The 18,811-nt window shown below is 50.4% G+C and overlaps 2 protein-coding genes across 2 annotated transcripts in view; both read left to right on the top strand.

The window, feature by feature from the left end:
• Window positions 1-2,269: 2,269 nt before the first annotated feature.
• On the top strand, window positions 2,270-10,718 carry PLA2G1B (phospholipase A2 group IB). Its single transcript, XM_053279898.1, has 4 exons — window positions 2,270-2,318; window positions 3,700-3,844; window positions 6,535-6,662; window positions 10,587-10,718. Exons 1-4 carry the CDS (start codon window positions 2,270-2,272, stop codon window positions 10,706-10,708), a joined length of 444 nt encoding a protein of 147 aa, XP_053135873.1. The 3' UTR covers window positions 10,709-10,718.
• Window positions 10,719-11,915: 1,197 nt separating this feature from the next.
• Window positions 11,916-18,811, top strand: part of LOC128338023 (uncharacterized) — a 28,519-nt gene continuing 21,623 nt past the window's right edge. The window contains exons 1-3 of the mRNA XM_053279881.1: window positions 11,916-12,017; window positions 14,933-15,160; window positions 17,301-17,424. Coding sequence (XP_053135856.1) covers window positions 11,916-12,017; window positions 14,933-15,160; window positions 17,301-17,424 — 454 coding nt within the window. The remainder of the gene's footprint in view (window positions 12,018-14,932; window positions 15,161-17,300; window positions 17,425-18,811) is intronic.

The raw sequence follows: 18,811 nt of genomic DNA, 5'->3' as shown, positions 1-18,811 counted from the left end.
TTCATCAGGCTGGATGTCAAGCAAAGCAAAAAGGAGGTGAGGAGAGGAGAGCTGGGCAAGTTGTCAGTAGAGCCCGAAGTCTATGGTTTAACCCTCTCATGATGGAGGTGGAGTTTTAGCCGGAGTTGTGTAGCCGCAGGGCTGGATCCAGCCTTACCTATCCACTATGTAGTCCTTTAGATTAGATATAGGTCTTTCCTATCCAAGTGTATTTAACCAATAAATATTTAGTATTTAGTTCTACAAGGATCTCCATGTGTTTTCTCTAAACAGCTGCAATATCCAAACCATCCTCTGCTACCTACTCTGTAACTGGAGTGCGTGCTCATTCCTTAGCGCTCGGCTGTTTTACCTATTGTGGGTAAAAATCAACTAATTTAGCCACCTCTCATTTGTGTCATTGCTGCTTGGTCACGATCACCTGGCTTGATCTGGATCCTGCTCTCAGATGTGCACTTTGTCAGGCAGACCTAACGGAACCCGCACAGCTCCTCCAAAACTCCTTAAAAACAGTTACACGGCAGGCGTCGGGAAGGTTTTTGTTTTTGTTTTGTGGTGAAAGAAAATGTGAAGAAGAGCGGTGGGGACCTGGCGTTAAAGGGAAGGGGGTGATTCTGAGATGGCGGGAGGGGGGAGCGTTGTAGTGGTGGATGCCTCGTCTTCTTCACTGGGGAGACGAGGCACTGTTTCGGGTGGGCAAGGCAATGGTACACCGCCAAGAGCTGCCACCGCTGTCTTTGTGCAGCGGAGTGTAGCAGGTGTTCCCCCATCCCTCTGCACCCCCTCCCAACACCCCTGCATGTGCTGATCACACCATCCCACCTTTGGGGCCATGCAGGCCCCATGGCCCCATATGCTGCCTGCACACCTGAGCAAAGGCAACCCTCCTCCCTCCCTCCACCGCCTAGTAGCCCTCACTGTGGCATGATCCCAGCCAGAGGTCATCCCCCCCCCCCGAGGTCATCAAGGGGACCGCCGTCTTCCACCAGCGGTGCAGACCAAGGGGTTATAGGGGTCCGAGGGACCACAACGTCCCACCGATGCAAGAGGGAAATGGCGTCCCCTCTCAAGGTGCCTTGGCCGCAACCGGCGAATCGGTTGGGATCGGATGTGAACCGCGCTGGGCGTCAAATCTCCAGGATCACTTCATTCCAGGGCCATTCATCCAATGACCCTTTTGCATGAATGCACAAAGCGGTCTCTTGCCTCTCCCCCGCACCACGCCGTCTCCCTCCTCCACTTAGCCCTCCTTGGCACGCGTGCTTGCTCCCCCTCCCCCGAGGAAGGTCCACCTGCACTCCCTTTCCGCCCAGCCCGAGCCGAGGCGGCCCTCCCCCCTCCCTCCCTCCCTCCGCCGCTTAGCCCTCACCATGGCATGATCCCGGCCAGAGATTCCACCCCCTGGCAAGGTCACAAAGGAGACTGCCGTTTCCCACCGGCAGTGCAGACCAGGGGGTTACAGGTGGGCTGAGCGGCCACAACGCCCCACTGCCTTCCCTTCTCCTTGATGTCCGCACGCCGCATACAGTTTGACTCTGTAAAGATAGGGAATGAGATGGTCCCACTCCTCCGTGATACTCCTCCTCTTCTGTGCCATGTGCATAACTGAGGAAGTGAGTGCCTTGATTGCAGTTGTTGTTGGGAGTGGGGGGTTGACTCCCAGCCAGGGACCGGCACTCAACCCTTGGCGGACCGGCAGCGGTCCAGGGACCAGTGGTTGAGAAACTGCGGTCTAGAAGACCTTTCGAGGTCCCTTCTCACTCCAAGAGGAAACCGAAAACCAAAAAAAAATAAAAAATAAATAAAATAAAATAAAATCCCTTCACTGGGGGAAAAAAAAAAAGATTCTTGGAAAGGAAGGAAACAGTCCTCCAAATGGCCTTGCCTGAAACAAGGCCACGTCACCTTGTGACGGGAAGAAGGGTGCTTATAGAAAGGCAGACGCTTCTCTCAAGAGGCTGGTGCCAAGGTGGGCCGTGCTCTAAAGAGGCTGGAAAAAGGAATTTCTACTTGAGCTGCTGGCAAAATGAACACGAAGGTCGACATTTTGCTCCTCCTGATGCTGGGTGAGTTGTGACGACCCAGGACTGGAGAGGGAGAATGCCCAGAATTCAGAGAGCATTCCTGGTAACACAGAGAGTGTTTTTGTGGAATTGATGAGGCCAGGAACTCATCCACTAAGGGGGTGCTGGTGCTGCCGCTTCAAATACCACCTGGATGGCAGGCTGAAACAACCACCTTGTGGCTGGGGTGGGGGCAGGCATTCTTGATGGCTCTGCTCTCCCTGTCTGCGGAACTCACTGCCGCCGCAGATTCACCGGAATCCCAGTTTGCCTGAGCGCCTTTTGGAAATGTTGTAAGACCCACCTTTGGCATTGAGGGTTGAGTCAGGACAGTGTGTGTGTGTGTGTGTGTGTGAAGTTCTGTGAATTTTTTTTAAAAAGGTCATTGTTTTGCCCGGGGGAGTGGGGTGGTGGTGTCTCTGCTTGTGTGACCTGCCCCTACTTACAGAGTAGAGCGGGCGATCTCTAAATTCATTCCTGGCCTGCTCTGTGCATAAATTTGTGTCCATATGGAGAAAGAGGTGTGCATTCCTGCGTCACACCCAAGGGAGTACCTCTCTTTGGCCACGGGGGGACATGCAGACAAACCATCCCAGAGGAACATAGGAAGCTGCCATCTACTGAGTCAGACCATTGGTCTATCTAGTTCAGTATTGTCTTCACAGACTGGCAGCGGCTTCTCCGAGGTTGCAGGCAGGAATCTCTCTCAGCCTTCTCTTGGAGATGCTGCCAGGGAGGGAACTTGGAACCTTCTGCTCTTCCCAGAGCAGCTCCATCCCCTGAGGGGAACATCTTTCAGTGCTCACACTTCTAGTCTCCCATTCCTATGCAACCAGGGCAGACCCTGCTTAGCTAAGGGGACAAGTCATGCTTGCTACCACAAGACCAGCGCCAGAGAGTTCTAACTTGGACTTTGGGATCTCTGCATGATAGAGGTCTATAAAATCATGCATGGTGTGGAGAAAGTGGAGAAAGAGAAATTCTTCTCCCTCTCCCATAACACTAGAACCAGGGGTCATCCCATGAAATTGATTGCCGGGAAATCTAGGACCAACAAATGGAAGTACTTTTTCACACAATGCATAATCCACTTGTGGAATTCTCTGCCACAAGATGCGGTGACAGCCAACAACCTGGATGGCTTTAAGAAGGGTTTAGATGACTTTATGGAGGACAAGTCTATCAACGGCTACTAGTCGGAGGGCTAAAGGCCACTTCCAGCCTCAAAGGCAGGATGCCTCTGAGTACCAGTTGCAGGGGAGTCACAGCAGGAGAGAGGGCAGAGAGAGAAGTTGCTCTTTCAACAACTGCCTGTGGGTTTCCCAGCGGCATCTGGTGGGCCACTGTGTGAAACAGGATGCTGGACTAGATGGGCCTCCTTGGGCCTGATCCAGCAGGGCTGTTCTGATGTTCTTATGTTCCTGCTTTGAACTGGGCTTGTCCAGATCATTGACAGTCATTCTCTGAAAACGGTGTGTGTGTGTGTGTGTGTGTCTTTCAGTGGGAGTGTGCAGGGTGCCCCCCTTATTAATTCAGTGCCAGAAACCAGCCGTTTAGGAGGGATTCTCCTAAACCTTCACGCTGGTCCCCTTCTGAGAAGTACACGTGTCTTGCTCTCTCTTAGTGGGCGCTGCCAATGCAGTCCTGCCCCGGAACTTATGGCAATTCAGGAACATGATCAAATGCACTATCCCATCCAGTGACCCACTGAGTGACTACAACCATTATGGCTGCTACTGTGGCATCGGGGGCAGCGGGACGCCTGTGGATGACCTGGACGCGTAAGTGGGTATCTTGTGCATGTGCACAGCAGCATCTTAATGGTTTTCATCTGTGTGCGGAACGAGTTTGGTTCTGGGCGGCAGTATCAAGGTAGTGTGCGCGCACAGACATTCAGAGTGGGACCTTCCTGATTCAGCCTGGGCGGGATCTAAAATTAACGGAGTGAACATCAGGGGCATATCTAGGGGTAGGGCAGGCAGGGCACGTGCCCTGGGCGCCACTTGAAGGGGGGCTCCATTTTGTAAATTTTTTTTTTTAAAAAAAATGGCTGACAAAAACAAAATGGCCACTGTGCATGCTCAAATGGCCTCTGTGAGGCCCTAGGTCATGCCAGGCCTTGCAGAGGCCATTTGAGCATGCACAGTGGCCATTTTGTTTTCAGTGGCCATTTTTTTAAAAAAAGATTTTTTAAAATGGCCACTGCACATGCTCAAATGGTCCCTGCGAGGCCCTAGAGGCCAGTGGGGGGAGGAGGAACCTTTGCAAAAAAATAAAACCCCAGCCTTTAGGAAGCCCCCCGAAGGGGCTACAGGTAAAAAAATAATAATATATAATATAAGTCACTGTACACATATTCAGATTGGCACTATGTACAGAGAATCAGGGCTTGTGGATACTGAGCTGATGCTTATGAGCTAGGATTGTATTCATTTGCTCTTACTTTGCTTCTTGTGATAAGTGAGTTAAATGTGATGTCTTGCTAATATGGCTATTAATGGTGAGTTTGTCTTTGAATCAGTGTGAAACCCTTAATATTAAGGCCCACTGGGAGTTTCTTGCTCTCTTTCTCTCATTTTAACTGTCTTTCTGAAAGACTAGAATATATTCCAAGCAGTGACACAGTTTACTCTGCATATCCTTTAATTATTTACAGAGTATCTGGGGAAAGTCAAATTCTCCATTTATTTAAAAAACTTATGTAATGGTGATGCTACAATACATAGTAGAGAATTAGACAGGCACTTCTGTTTAGTTTTCCAAGTACACCTCCACATAGTATTTGAGTATTTCATGAGCCCCAGCATACTGAAATTTGTAGTTTTTCAGCATTTTTTGGTCTGGCTAAGTCCACTGCTAAAATAGTTTTTGAAAGATTAAAAGATTAACGAGCCTGACTTGTATTTTTCAGCTGATATTATGGTAAAGTTATCTCAAAGATGGGTGTCAGATGCTTGGACAGGGGGCACAATTTCAGTGTTTGCCCTAGGCGCTATTTTCCCTAGATACGACTCTGGCAGACATCAAAAAGGAACACTGGTGAATTCAGGGGATGTGGGATTTGAATGAGGGATACGGATCGAGGGATTCAAATGAGGGATTCGAGGGGATGAGGGATTCAAACGAGGGATTCGAATGAGGGATTCAAGGGAATGAGGGATTCAAATGAGGGATTCGAATGAGGGATTCAAGGGAATGAGGGATTCAAGGGAATGAGGGATTCAAATGAGGGATTCGAATGAGGGATTCAAGGGAATGAGGGATTCAAGGGAATGAGGGATTCAAACGAGGGATTCGAATGAGGGATTCAAGGGAATGAGGGATTCAAGGGAATGAGGGATTCAAACGAGGGATTCGAATGAGGGATTCAAGGGAATGAGGGATTCAAGGGAATGAGGGATTCAAACGAGGGATTCGAATGAGGGATTCAAGGGAATGAGGGATTCAAGGGAATGAGGGATTCAAATGAGGGATTCGAATGAGGGATTCAAAGGAATGAGGGATTTGAATGAGGGATTCAAGGGAATGAGGAATTCAAACGAGGGATTCGAATGAGGGATTCGAGGGAACACTGGCACACACTCACCCACACCCTTTAGCCCACCTCCCGAGTATCTCCCTCTGCCTTGCATTTTTTAAAAAGCTACTATGAAATGGGCCAGGCTGCAGAAAGTAGGAAAGCGCATGCACTCAAAACGAGCTTTTAACTCTAGAAGGCAGTTACTGGGCACTCCAAGTAATCCAGAGCCTGGTGTTGCTAGAAACAACCATGGAAGAGAGGTTTATTTGTCATGATAATGGAGTAGAACCTCCATGTTCAGAGACAGTATACCCCTTGAGTACCAGATGCTCCAGACAAGCAGAAGGGGGAAGGGAGGGTGGGGAGTGGGAAGAGAGACATGTTCACTTTCTGGGAAGTGTCTTGCTTACATTTCTGTGGGAAGGTGTCTTGCTTGTCCTGAGGTGTCTTGCTTACTTAAATAGGATGCTAGATAGAGGTGCATCAAATGAACTGGTGTGGACGGGAGGGCCAGGAACACTGACCTGAACTCTTTGCAGGACCTCAGGACCATAGTCGTTTGCCCAGCTTTACTGTTTTTCTCCATGAGTTTTATTGTTCTCTTGATTTATTTCCTCCATGTCCTATATTGCAACTCAGGGGCACCCGGCAAGGTTGACAGCAGTAGGCGGAGAAGGAAAGTACTTGTTTGTGCGACGCTTAACTTGTGGAACTCATTGCCACAAGATGTGGCGATGGCTCCTCCTTCAGAGTTTTAAAAGGGCTGGATGAGATAGGTGTTACTTAGCAATGGGTGCTAACTGGACAGAACCCACCCACCCCCTGTGAAGAGGCAGGAGAGCAGGGCGTCTCCACTTCGAGTCCTCAGATGTTGTCGGACTACAACTCCCATCGTTCCCCAGCCACAACGGCCTTCAGCCATCATTCGGGATGTTTCTGCTTTTTTATCAGGTGTTGTCAGATTCATGACAACTGCTACACTGCGGCCCAGAAGCACCCATACTGCAAATCCATCCTGGATGAGCCTTACCTCAAGCTCTACTCCTACAGCTGTTCCGGCAGTAAAATCACCTGCAATGGTATTTGTTTTATTCTTTTCTGTCCCGCCCTTCCTCCAAAAGGTCCAGGGAGGATGGGCATGGATCTCCCTCACCCCCATGTTATCCTCTCAGCAATAGGAACATAGGAAGCTGCCATATACTGAGTCAGACCCTTGGTCTATCTAGCTCAGTATTGTCTTCACAGACTGGCAGCAGCTTCTCCAAGGTTGCAGACAGGAATCTCTCTCAGCCCTATCTTGGAGATGCTGCCTGCGAGGGAACTTGGAACCTTCTGCTCTTCCCAGATCAGCTCCATCCCCTGAGGGGAATCTCTTCCAGGGCTCACACACCGAGTCTCCCATTCATATGCAACCAGGACAGACCCTGCTTAGCTAAGGGGACAGGTCATGCTTGCTCCCACAAGACCAGCTCTCCTCCTGTGAGGTAGGCTATGCTAAGAAATAGTGACCGGTGAGCTTTGCGGCTGATGAGGATTTGAACCTGGCTCTACCTAATGGCACAGCAGGAAATGACTTGACTAGCGAGCCAGAGGTTGCCGGTTCAAATCCCTGCTGGTATGTTTTCCAGACTATGGGAAACACCTATATCGGGCAGCAGCGATATAGGAAGATGCTGAGAGGCATCATCTCATACTGTGCAGGAGGAGGCAATGGTCAACCCCTCCTGCAGCGTCTCCAGGTAAGGCTGAGAAAGACTCCTGCTGAAACCCGGGATCAGCTGCTACCAGTCAGTGCTGACTATACTGAGCGCATGGCCCAGAGGTCAGACTCATTAAAAGGCTGCTTTTCATATTCTCATATAGTTCCAGTGCAATGCTCTAACCACTCTGCCATCCCACACTTAAGAGGCCGGGCAGAGAATTAGCCAAGGCAGGGCTTTGTCCATTCCCTGGCCTCGCCAGGCGAAATGCATAGCTGGCCACGGTGGGCAGGTCTCCCTGCCTGAGGCTTCGCAGAGCAGCTGAACCCACCGGTTTGCCTCTTTGACAGCAGCCTCGTGTCAGAGATCCAAACAGTCCAGTAGCCCAAGTGTTTTTGTGGGGCTAAGGGGTGGAGGGGATCATTGCAGAACAGCTGGCGTCCCCTGCGAACTGAGCAAAGAGGCCCCTTTTGAAAGTGGCGATTCTCTTTATTGAGCAGGGGGAGAGCAACCGGCCCTATCCGTCTCCAGCACAGCGTCCCTCCAGTGGCTGTTGCTAGTGTCTCTCTTATGCTTCTTTTTTAGATTGTGAGCCCTTTGAGGACAGGGCACCGTTTCCTTCCTTCCTCTCTGCCTCAGTTTCCCTCCAGCTGCTTTACCCACCCTTCTGCCCCCCCCCGGACCACTTTGGGAACTTTTTGTTGAAAAATGGTATATAAATATCCATTGTATCCATATCCATGCAGGTTGCTTCAGGATCCACTTTCCCATAACCCTCAGTGTTATGAGAAGTCCTTGGCCCTGATGTACTTGGTTTTTCTTGGCTAAATGGTGATGGGTGTGCAGGTGTGATGATCCCAATCACTACCACGCTTCTCCCACACCACGGTCCCTATCTGGATCCCTCTCCAAGAAGGTTTAGCCAAGAAACTGTGTCCTGATCGGACCAGCCACACAATGCAGTGCGGCATAAGAGATCTCTCGAGTTTTACGACTCGAGTGGACCCTGCTTGGAAACAACGCCATGTTCCCACAAACAGGGAATCCCAGATGTTGTTGGCTACAGCTCCCAGAATCCCCAGCTGCAATGGCTTTTGCTTGGGGATTATGGGAGTTGTTGTCCACAACATCTGTTAGAGGGACCACTGGTCACAAGCCTACCTCCATCCCGTTTCCTTAAGTAAAAGAGTTTGAGGCCGTAGGGTTGCCATATTCTGGCTTTCTAAATCCGGGTGCTTAATTTGCATTGGAAAGAATTTTGCATATGCAGATTAGTAGCTGCACTTTCCAGCTGATTAGTATTTGCTCTGGATATCTACCAACAATAGTTGGGGAAGATATCTTTGCCTGACCATTTTCCTTGACATATTAACAGCAGCAATGGGGGCGGGGGAATCGCACAGCTTTTAAATTAAGGATACAATTCTGTACACACTTCTTTGAGAGAAGATCCGATTGAAACCAATGGCGCTTATTTTTAAGTGGGCATGCATTGAATGTAAAGCCAAGAAAGACCTTAAACATTACAATGCACAGCCTGGTAGGCAGGCAGAGATTTACATCAAAAGCAAGCCAGCCTCTCAACTGCCTGATAGAGATCCCCTGCTGATAACATTCCTCAGGTGATTACTGTATCTGTGAGAGTCAAACCCTCCCAGCTAGCATCCTGTGCTTTTCCTCTCTTAATCCATGTCCAGCAGTTGAGCAGAATACTTGCACATTTTGTTCCATAACTCCGCTTCTACAAGGGCTAGAGCTTAGCTTAAAAAAGAGAGAGAGAAAGAAATCTGAAATCTGGGCGAATCCAGGTGGGCTAAGCAGTCTGGGTGGGATGCTTGAAATCTGGGCGAAACTCTAGTTGAGGGGTCCTTTGTCACTGCAGCGGACCATTCAGGGAGAGAGGAGCCAGCAATATTCCACATCCTCCTGTGTAGCTACGGCCCTGAGCGAAAACGGAGAAATTGAGGGACGCCAAAGCAATCCACGAGGTGGCAGAGAAAGGGTCTGGGAACCCTCAGAGGGATGGAGGAAGCAGCTAGTCCACTTTTGATCCTGTTGGTAAGGATGTCTACCCTTTGCCGCATTTGCCAATACAATAGTACCAGAATCAAAGGAGAAACAACCAAGTGCCAATAACAGAAACCAAGCAAAGGCAGAAGAAAGAATAACCAACAGTCAGAACAGAGTCCTCAGGGGCCCTTGGACCAGTGTGTCTGCAGCAGGCCGCCTGAGTAGCAGAGGAAAGCCGCATGGATGGGCACAGGGGTGTGTGTCCCACCACCGCCGGGTGACAACAGAGAAGGCCCTATCTCAGGCTGCCGCCGGATGAACCAGTGGCACCCGAAGACGGAAGAAATATGTGGGATGGGAAGTTGTTAACAACAACAAAATATTTATATCCCGCTTTTCAACCAAAGTTTCCAAAGTGGCGTGTTGAAATGTTCCTGCTGCTGCAGATTTGCAACATTGGCAATATTTATCTACAACATTGGCAGTATTTATCTACAACATTTGCAATATTTATCTACAACATTTGCAATATTTATATACTGCTTTTCAACAAAAGTTTCTGAAGCGGTTTACATAGTGGCGTGTTGAAATGTTCCTGCTGCTGCATATTTGCAAAATTGGCAATATTTATCTACAACATTGGCAATATTTATATACAACATTGGCAATATTTATATACCGCTTTTCAACAAAAGTTTCTGAAGCGGTTTACATAATGGCGTGTTGAAACGTTCCTGCTGCTGCATATTTGCAGCAGATTTTACTCAGGATCCAATCACATGGGAGGGCAGAGAAGGAGGAGAAAGGATGCAGATCTGTCCAACCAATCAAGGAGAGGAGAGTTGGTCTTGTGGTAGCAAGCATGACTTGTCCCCTTAGCTAAGCAAGGTCTACCCTGGTTGCATATGAAAGGGGGACTAGAAGTGTGAGCACTGCAAGAGATTCCCCTTGCCATCCCTCCAGGGGGATGGAGCTGCTCTGGGAAGAGCAGAAGGTTCCAAGTTCCCTCCCTGGCAGCAGCTCCAAGATAGGGCTGAGAGAGATTCCTGCCTGCAACCTTGGAGAAGCCGCTGCCAGTCTGTGAAGACAATCCTGAGCTAAATAGACCAAGGGTCTGACTCAGTATATGGCAGCTTCCTATATTCCTAAGAAGCAAAATGCAAATCAGTTGCCACACAATCTGCATAATATGCAAGTTAGGCCAGGTTTGGGAAGCCTGAATGTGGCAACCCTCGTTGGATTGTCCTGGGATTCCGGCTGGAGGAACAGCCTCTTCTTTTCGCCTCCCTGCAGGAAGAAACAAGGATTGCGAGGCCTTTGTGTGCTACTGTGACCAAAGTGCTGCCATCTGCTTTGCGCGGGCCACTTACAACAAGGACAACAAGAACCTGGACACCAGCAAGCACTGCAAGTGATGCGTCAAGGGCCCCTCTCTGGCCCCTCTTTCCTGAGTGGGGCGGGGACCCCCGGATGGGGACCCCCAGCTTCTTCTTCTTCCTCTTCTTCTCCTTGGGCAGCAGGGAAGGCGGAGGCAGGCTGAAGGAAGAGGGCTCCTCGGAGGGGTTTTCTGCTGCCCACGGGCTGCTTCCTGAGCAATTAAAACCAGCATTGAAATAAAAATAAAAAAGAAACAGAGATTTTTGTTTTTTAAAGAAACACACACACCCCTTCTCCCTGTTTCAGGCCAAAAGCTGGGAGTGTTCCTTGGAATATCTGGCCAAATGCAACTCCTCAGGACTGGAAGATCTTCCCCTGAGCGGAGGGAGCCGCTCTGGGGGGAGCATCTGAGGCCCCAGGTTCCCTCCCTGGCAGCATCTCCAAGATAGGACAAGATTTTTTTTTAATTGAACCAACAAACTACCAAAGCTGAGAGAGAGAGACTCTTGCCTGTAACCTTGGAGAAGCCGCTGCCAGTCTGGGTAGACAATACTGAGCTCGAGGGACCAAGGGTCTGACTCAGTATATAGCAGCATCTCATGATGTAAGCAGCAGCGGCGCCTCAGAGCACGTGCAAAGTGCTCTCCCTCTTCCACTGAGTCGCCCTGCCCTGTCATGGGGGAATGGAGGGGGGGGACTTCTAAAGCCCCCAAAGGAAGACTGGCCTGAGCCCTGGAGTCTCTCCTTTGAAAGCAGCCCCCACGCACCAGCAGTTTCCCCCCTAACAGGCATTCCCAGATGTTGTGGACCACAACTCCCAGAATCCCCATGCAAAAAAGCCTTGGCAGCTGGGCATTCTGGGAGTTGTAGTCCACAACCCTGGGAAACCCCTCTTAGAGGGAACGCTGCTCCCTCCCCAGATATTGCTGGACTACAACTCTCACGGACCCCAGCCCCGATGGCCAAAGGGCATGATGGGAGTTGTAGTCCAGCAATGTCTGGGGAGGGAGCAGCGTTCCCTCTAAGAGGGGTTAGCTTTTTAGCTATTAGAGAGAGAGAGGCGGGGTGATGATGATGAGGAGGAGGAGGAGGGGGTGCCCCCCAATTATTCCTGCGGTTTGCTGAGTCTACAAGCCGCTGCCCGGCCCTGCGTCCTTTGGGAAGGGGCCGCCCGCAGAAAGGCGCCGGGCGGGGGGAGGCAGCGGGGGGGGGGGCTCCACTCCTGGCCCGCCCGCCTGTGTCACAATGTGGGCAGCCGACGGGGCGGGCGCCGCTGCAGGGAGGCAGAGGACCAGAGGCGCAGCGCCCATCAGCACCACCCAAGGCAGCGCCAGCCAGCCGGGGAAAGTAAGCCTCGCCCACTCCCCGGGGGGCGGGTCAGGAAGGAAGCCCCGCCTCCTTGGGCCGCAAGGCCCCGCCCACTCCCCCTGCAACTGAGGGTTCCGCCCCAGCGTCCCCTGCTGGCCCCTAAGGCCCAGCTGGCTCTGGATATGCTAGAGCCATGGGGTCCAACGTGGGGTCCCCTTGTGGCTGAGGATGATCTGGAGAACCCCCCCTTACTCCCCGGGTTGGGGACCCCCTGAACTAGAGACACCTCTAATTCTCCCTGAACTACGATGCCTCCAGCCCAGGCAGGAGCAAAGGCAATGGAGCATGTGCAGAGGGCATGTCCCAACCACCCCGTGCACGTTTTAAAGCACTTCTGCTTTTCAGCATCTCTGGTCGCCCGTTCGGACAGGTGGGGGCTGCTAGGATGTGAGCGGAGTGCGCTCTGTGGGTGCAGGCATGCCTGGTCTCTGTGGCTAAGTAGGGTCCGCCCTGGTTTGCATTTGAATGGGAGACTCCCTGTGTGAGCACTGGAAGATATTCCCCCAAGGGGATGTGGGGGGGGGGTCGAGCATCTGCCTGCTTGCATGCAGAAGGTTCCCCCCCGGCAGCACTTCCAAGATTGGGCCGAGAGAGACTCCTGCCTGCCACTTTGGAGAAGCCGCTGCCAGTCTGTGCAGCCCGTCCTGAGCGAGAGGGGCCCAGGGTCTGACTCGGTATGTGGCAGCTTCCTAGGTTCCCATGCTCAGAGGTATCCTTTTCTTTGCTGTTGTTTTCCATGCTCCAGAGCTAGGGTCCGGCAACCCCCAGCCAGATCAAGCCCCACTGCCCCCCCACCGCACTTTCTTTGTTCAGCACCTTGGCCTCCACAGGAGTGGCCATGGGGTGGCCTCCAAGTCCCCTTGAGCCTCAGCAACTCTCTTAAGATATTAATTACTTCCCCTAAGTTCGGGCTTCTCCTGCTTGAGTCTTCAGATGGACTACAATTCCCATCACCCCCCATCTGGGGACCCAACACCATCCTTTCTCCTGCCAAAGAGACACATTTTCCTGCCTTTCCCACCAACAGCCTACAGGGGCACTTCCTAGCGATTCGGTCATCTGCCCAGCCCCCTGACAGGCAGACATTCAACAGGTCACGGCTTTCCCAGCTCTGTCTCTCCAGGCCAGGAAGAAACAGCATCTTTTCAACTTCTCCCTGTCCAAGGGGCTGCCCAAGGCACAAGAGCCCCACAGAGAAAGAACGGCAGCTCCTATCTGGCCATTTCAACACTTTCCACAAAGAAGACACAAACAAACAAACAAACAAACAAATAAGTGGCAACTGGGGATGATGGGAGTTGTAGTCCAACACCCGAAGAGGCTCAGCTTGGCCACCCTACAATGTCACTTTTCTAGCTGCTTAACAGGGTTACATAGGAAGTTGCCCTACACTGAGTCAGACCCTTGGTCCATCTAGCTCAGTATTGTCTTCACAGACTGGCAGCGGCTTCTCCAAGGTTGCAGGCAGGAATCTCTCTCAGCCCTATCCTGGAGATGCTGCCGGGGAGGGAACTTGGGACCTCAGATGCCCTTCCCCGAGCGGCTCCATCCTCTACTAAGGGGAATATCTTACAGTGCTCACATTTCTAGTCTCCCATTCAAATGCAAACCAGAGTGGACCCTGCTTAGCTGAGGGGACAAGTCACGCTTGCTACCACAAGACCAGCTCTCCTCTCCCCAAAGAATCTTGGGAATTTTAGTTTGATGAGAATTAGAGGTCCCTAGTTCAGGGGGTCCCCAACAATGAGGGACCCATCCTCAGCCACAAGGGGGCCCCAGGCCGGACACCTAGCATGCCAAGAACCCACCTTAGTGGGGAGATTCTGAGCCCCATTAAGGCCAAGAGGGCAAGAGATGGATCTGCCCCCTTGAGTCACACCCACCTGGGAAGTTCTCCTGCACACTTTGCCCTTAAATGAACAGGGATGCACAGCTCCCCTCACCTCTGGTGCCTCTCCTGTATTCACTGCCACAAGGTGTGTGTGTGTGGTCAGTACTGCCCCCTGCTAAGTGGGGGGGGGGGCGTGGACATTTAATAGTTAATTGATTTTAGTTTCGTTTTAATGTAAGCCATTTTGGAAGGGCAGTATAGAAATCAGTCGATTGATTGATTAATGTGGGACATGCTGGACCTCAATGACGCCGCATCTGTTGCAGGCAGGAAGAAGGCCCTGAGTTCGAGAACTCTAGATAAGTCTGGGGGAAAACTTTTCTCTGCCTTAAAGGCTGGAGAGTTGCTGCTGCCAGTTAGAATAGATCAGCCCCCGCCCTCCAAACTTGGGTGCAGTGTTCCCTCCAACAGGGATTTCCAGAGGTTGTGGACTACAACTCCCAGAATCCCCAAGCAGAAGCCATTGCAGCTGGGGATTCTGGGAGTTGTAGTCCACAACGTCTAGGAATCCCTGTTAGAGAGAATATGGCTTGGGGACCCAGATGACGTTGGACTACAATTCCCATACTCCCCAAGCAAAAGCCATTGCAGCTGAGGATTCTGGGAGTTGTAGTCCACAACATCTGGGAATCCCCGTTGGAGGGAATACGGCTTGGAGGCCCAGATGATGTTGGACTACAATTCCCATAATCTCCAAACAAAAGCCATTGCAGCTGGGGATTCTGGGAGTTGTAGCCCACAACATCTGAGAATCCTCGTTAGAGGGAATACAGCTTGGCGGCCCAGATGATGTTGGACTACAACTCCCATCATCCACAGCTGGCCGTGGCAGTCTAACCACCTTTGGGGGCTGAAGGTTTGGGATGTCTAAAGTATATGAAACTTTGCTAGATGGACCACAATGGGTTTGACTTAGTGGAAGGCAGCTTCCGTTAGTAATTTTGATTTTGGGTCCAATGCCTGACCTTCTGCCTCCTCCTTGCCCCCTCCTCTTCTGCCTAAGTGCAGGATGGAGACCCTTGATGAGTTTGACAACGAGTATCCGCTCATCATTTCCTTCTGCGAGCGGATCTCCCCCCAGGATTTCGAGAGGCAGGCTCTGAGCTACACTCAGAAATCCCTGCAAGACCTTTTTATCCAAATGGAACAGAACCCAAGGATCTGTGAGAAGGTGGTACGCAAGAGGAAACAAGCCGAGAACGAGGAAGCTGGCTTGGTGCAATATCTGAAGGTAAACCCACCCTCCGAGGCTCCCCAAGACGGCTGGTGAAGAGGGTTGCCAACTGACCAGGGACCAACTGCTCCCATATCCTTTACAGCAGCATAATCTGCGGGAACTGGCAGGGCGTTTTTCACACAGGGCTTTTAGCTTGCGTCTCCTCCAGATTGGAGATGTGCGTTCACATATCGGCCCCCAAGTCCCTGCCGGCTATCAGGGAACACTTCACACAGGATTCGGGTTCTTCATTACGCATTAGAGTGTTGCCCGATTTGTTTTGGAGGGTTAAAAAAATTTGACTTTTTGTGTCAGGTTTTTTGGGCAATTTCGAACTCGCAGTAAACTTGGGCTAAAGCCTTCTGTGTGAAAAAAGCCCAGGTGCAGCTGTTGGAGGTGCGAAAGAAACATCACCAGGGCGTTTTTCACACAGTTTACTCACAATTTACGGCGAGGCTTTACAGCGAGTAAAGTACTATTTAGGGATTTATAGGTTATAAGCAGCACTTTGTATTTTGTCTGGAAACATATTGGTAGCCAGTGTAGTTCTCATAACATAGGAATAAAATTGTCTCTTCGAGATGACCAAGAGACCAAACCGGCTGCTGCGTTTGACACCAATTGCAGTTTCTGGACTAAGTACAAAGGCAGCCCACATAAAGCACATGCACTATTGTTCTGAGGTCATTTATCTCAAGATAAATGCAGCTGGCATATCAGCCGGAGCAGATAGAAAACACCTCTGGCCACTGTCTCAAACTGAGACACCAGAGAGAGGTTTGGATCCGGAAGTGCTCCCAGACTCCACACCTGTTTCTTCTAGGGGAGTCTGATCCCATCCAGAACTGGCAGATCAAAATTGTTTTGTGAGTTCTGACCCCGCACAAAAAGTACCTCTGTTTTATTTGGATTCAGTTTCAGTTTGTTATCCCTCATCCAGCCCATCACTGCCTACAGGCAGGCATTTAGAGAGATTATGCCTTTTCCCGATGATGCTGACATGGAGAAATAGATTTGGGTGTCATCAGCAGACTGATAACACCCTGCACCAAATCTCCTGACGATCTCTCCAGTGGTTTGATGTAAAAAAAAAAAAAAAAAAAGCAATGGAGACATTATTATGTTAAAAAGTAATGGAGACATTATGGAGCCTTGTGGGGTTCAGAAGCTCTCATTTTGAAAAGCAACCGTCTCCAAGCGACACTGTCTGGAATCTGCAAAGCTGTGCCTCCCCCTTCCACAGGAATGGACCAGACAGCCATGTCTCTTGGCTTTATCCAAGTCTAGGAGTTCATTATTTATTATATTTAGTTTTATGTCCCTACCCGTATCTTAAGATCTTCCTCGGAGACCCTCCTCCGGGTGCTCCTGCCAAACGAGGCGAGGTGGGTGGCTACCAGGGAGAGGGCCTTTTCGGTAGTGGTGCCCCATTTATGGAATAGCCTCCCCAGTGAGGTTCGCCTGGCTTCATCACTTTGTTCTTTTAGACGCTAGGTAGAGACTCTTTGTTCATTCAGGCCTTTTAAATTTAAAAATTTAAAAATTGTGATCTGATTGTAACTGATATTTAAAAAATGTTTTAGAAATTGAATTTATATTGTTTTTTGTATTCCCCCCTCCCTTTCCCCCCTGTAATGATTTAATGTGTTTTTATCTCATGTTTTAATGTTGTGTTGTTGTTTGATGATGATGATGATGATGATGATGATGATGACCTGGAAACTTTTTGCATAAGATCTCCCCCACCACCGCTGCCCAGTGGGTAGATTCTCCCCTCCCCCAACATGTGGAAGCATTTAGAAATGCTGCCTCCAGCACCGATCCCCGCTTTGAGATCCCACTGCTTCATTTTCCAGGGTGCTTTCCAGATTAAAGGCTGAAAGAGCCCTAAAATGCTTTGGCTTGGTGGGATTGAATGGAAAACATAATTATAGGGAGTTGCGCAAAGCCACCAGCAGGGGGAGCAGTCTAGCTTGCGCAAAACTTTACAACCCGGAAAATACAGCTATATTTTGGCGTTGCTCATGCAGCATTATAGGACCGCAACACAGCAATAAAATCTGAAAATGTGGACATTTCCGTTACGGACATCTGGAAAGCGCCCTGCCTGGCCAGACCAGCCTCGCATCAACTTCCCTCTGTTTGCGTTTTCCAGGCCAAGTTCTTCTCCATGCTTCAGGGAAATGTGAACTACAGTAACACGCCGAGCGAGGTGGAAATGGAGGAGAAGGTGGCGCAGCTGAAGCGAGAGATGGAGAGGGCCAGCAAATATGCTTGTGGTCAGTCCTACCTTCCTCTAATAAGGACCCAGGGAAGATCATGGTCGGGTGTTCCACCCCATCCCCAGAGCATCGTCTAAGGCAGGGCTTCACAACCTTGGTCCTCCTGCAAATGTTGAACCACCAAGCCCATCATCCCTTACGATTAGCCTCTGTGGCTAGGTGATGGGAGTTGTAGTCCAGCTCGTCTGGGGGCCACTCAGAGGCGGGCCTTCTCTAGAGCTGCTCCGGGGCTGTGGCATGTGCTCCCTGCAGAAATCCCCAATTTGAATTCTCAATTAGCCTTCAGGAGAGCCCTGTAAAACGTATTTGTTTGGCCTGGCTTTCCAGGGTTTTTCTAACCGGTTTTCATATTTTCACCCCATTTCGGGTTTTTTTAATCACTGTAGTTGTTTGTTGTTTTAAAATGTTTTTAAATGGTCAGTTGTTGTTATATTGTTTTTAATTTGTTGTAGTGGTTTGTTTTAATTGTAAACCACCCTGAGCCAATCTGGAAGGTGGCATATAAAATAAATAGACAGATAGATAGATAGCAGGTCTAAGGGCACACAAAACAGCCCCCTTGCTGAAGCTAAGCAGGTCTTGGTGGGGTCAGGGCCTGGATGGGAGAGACCCATGTACGCCACTTATGGGGGTGAGGCCGTAGATCATTGGTAGAGCGTCTGCTTTGCAGGAAGTCCCAGGTCAAGCATCTCCGGGTAGGACTGGGAAAGACTCCTGCCTGAAACCTCGGAGAAGCCGCTGCCAGTCAGTGTAGACAGTACTAAGCTGGATGGGCTCAATATAAGGTGGCTTCTGATGTGCATTCTTCCTTCCACCTTGACTCCCATGACCACCTCCTCTGGTTCCCTTTTGCATGACCAAAGCTGAAGACTTCTGTGCTGCCTCTTTAAAAGGTAAGCCCAGAAGGCCTCAGGATGAAAAGGCCATGTGAGTGACTCGGGGTGGTGGTGGTTTCATTTTTGCAGCAGAAGCCTGTGTGTGTGGTTGGGCTTGTTTCAGCCTGAACTAGCCCCAGCTGGATCAGAAACTAGAGACAGAGATGGTTTTTAAAACAAAACAAAACAAAACAAGCCCCTTCACCAATCTAAGTTTAGTTCAGTGGAAGTGCATTTGCGTTGCATGCAGAAGGTCCCAGGAACAGACAGTCCGGAGCTAGATGGACCAATGATCTGTCTCCGTATCAGCCGGCTTCCTATGTTTTTTGGGAAGGGGCTGTAACTCTGTGGAAGAGCATCTGTTTTGCATGGAGAAGGTCCCCGGCTCAGTCCCCGGCAGCATCTCCAGGTAGGGCTGGGAGAGAGACTCCTGCCTGAATCCTTGGAGGAGCTGCTGCCAGTCAGTGTAGGCAATGCAGAGCCAGATGGACCAAGGGTCTGACTCAGTA

The sequence above is a fragment of the Hemicordylus capensis genome, chromosome 15 (assembly GCF_027244095.1).
Source record: "Hemicordylus capensis ecotype Gifberg chromosome 15, rHemCap1.1.pri, whole genome shotgun sequence".
In the NCBI taxonomy this organism is placed as follows: Eukaryota; Metazoa; Chordata; class Lepidosauria; order Squamata; family Cordylidae; genus Hemicordylus; species Hemicordylus capensis.
Note: the sequence above shows the minus strand (reverse complement) of the source record. Positions and strands in the feature narration are given on the sequence as shown.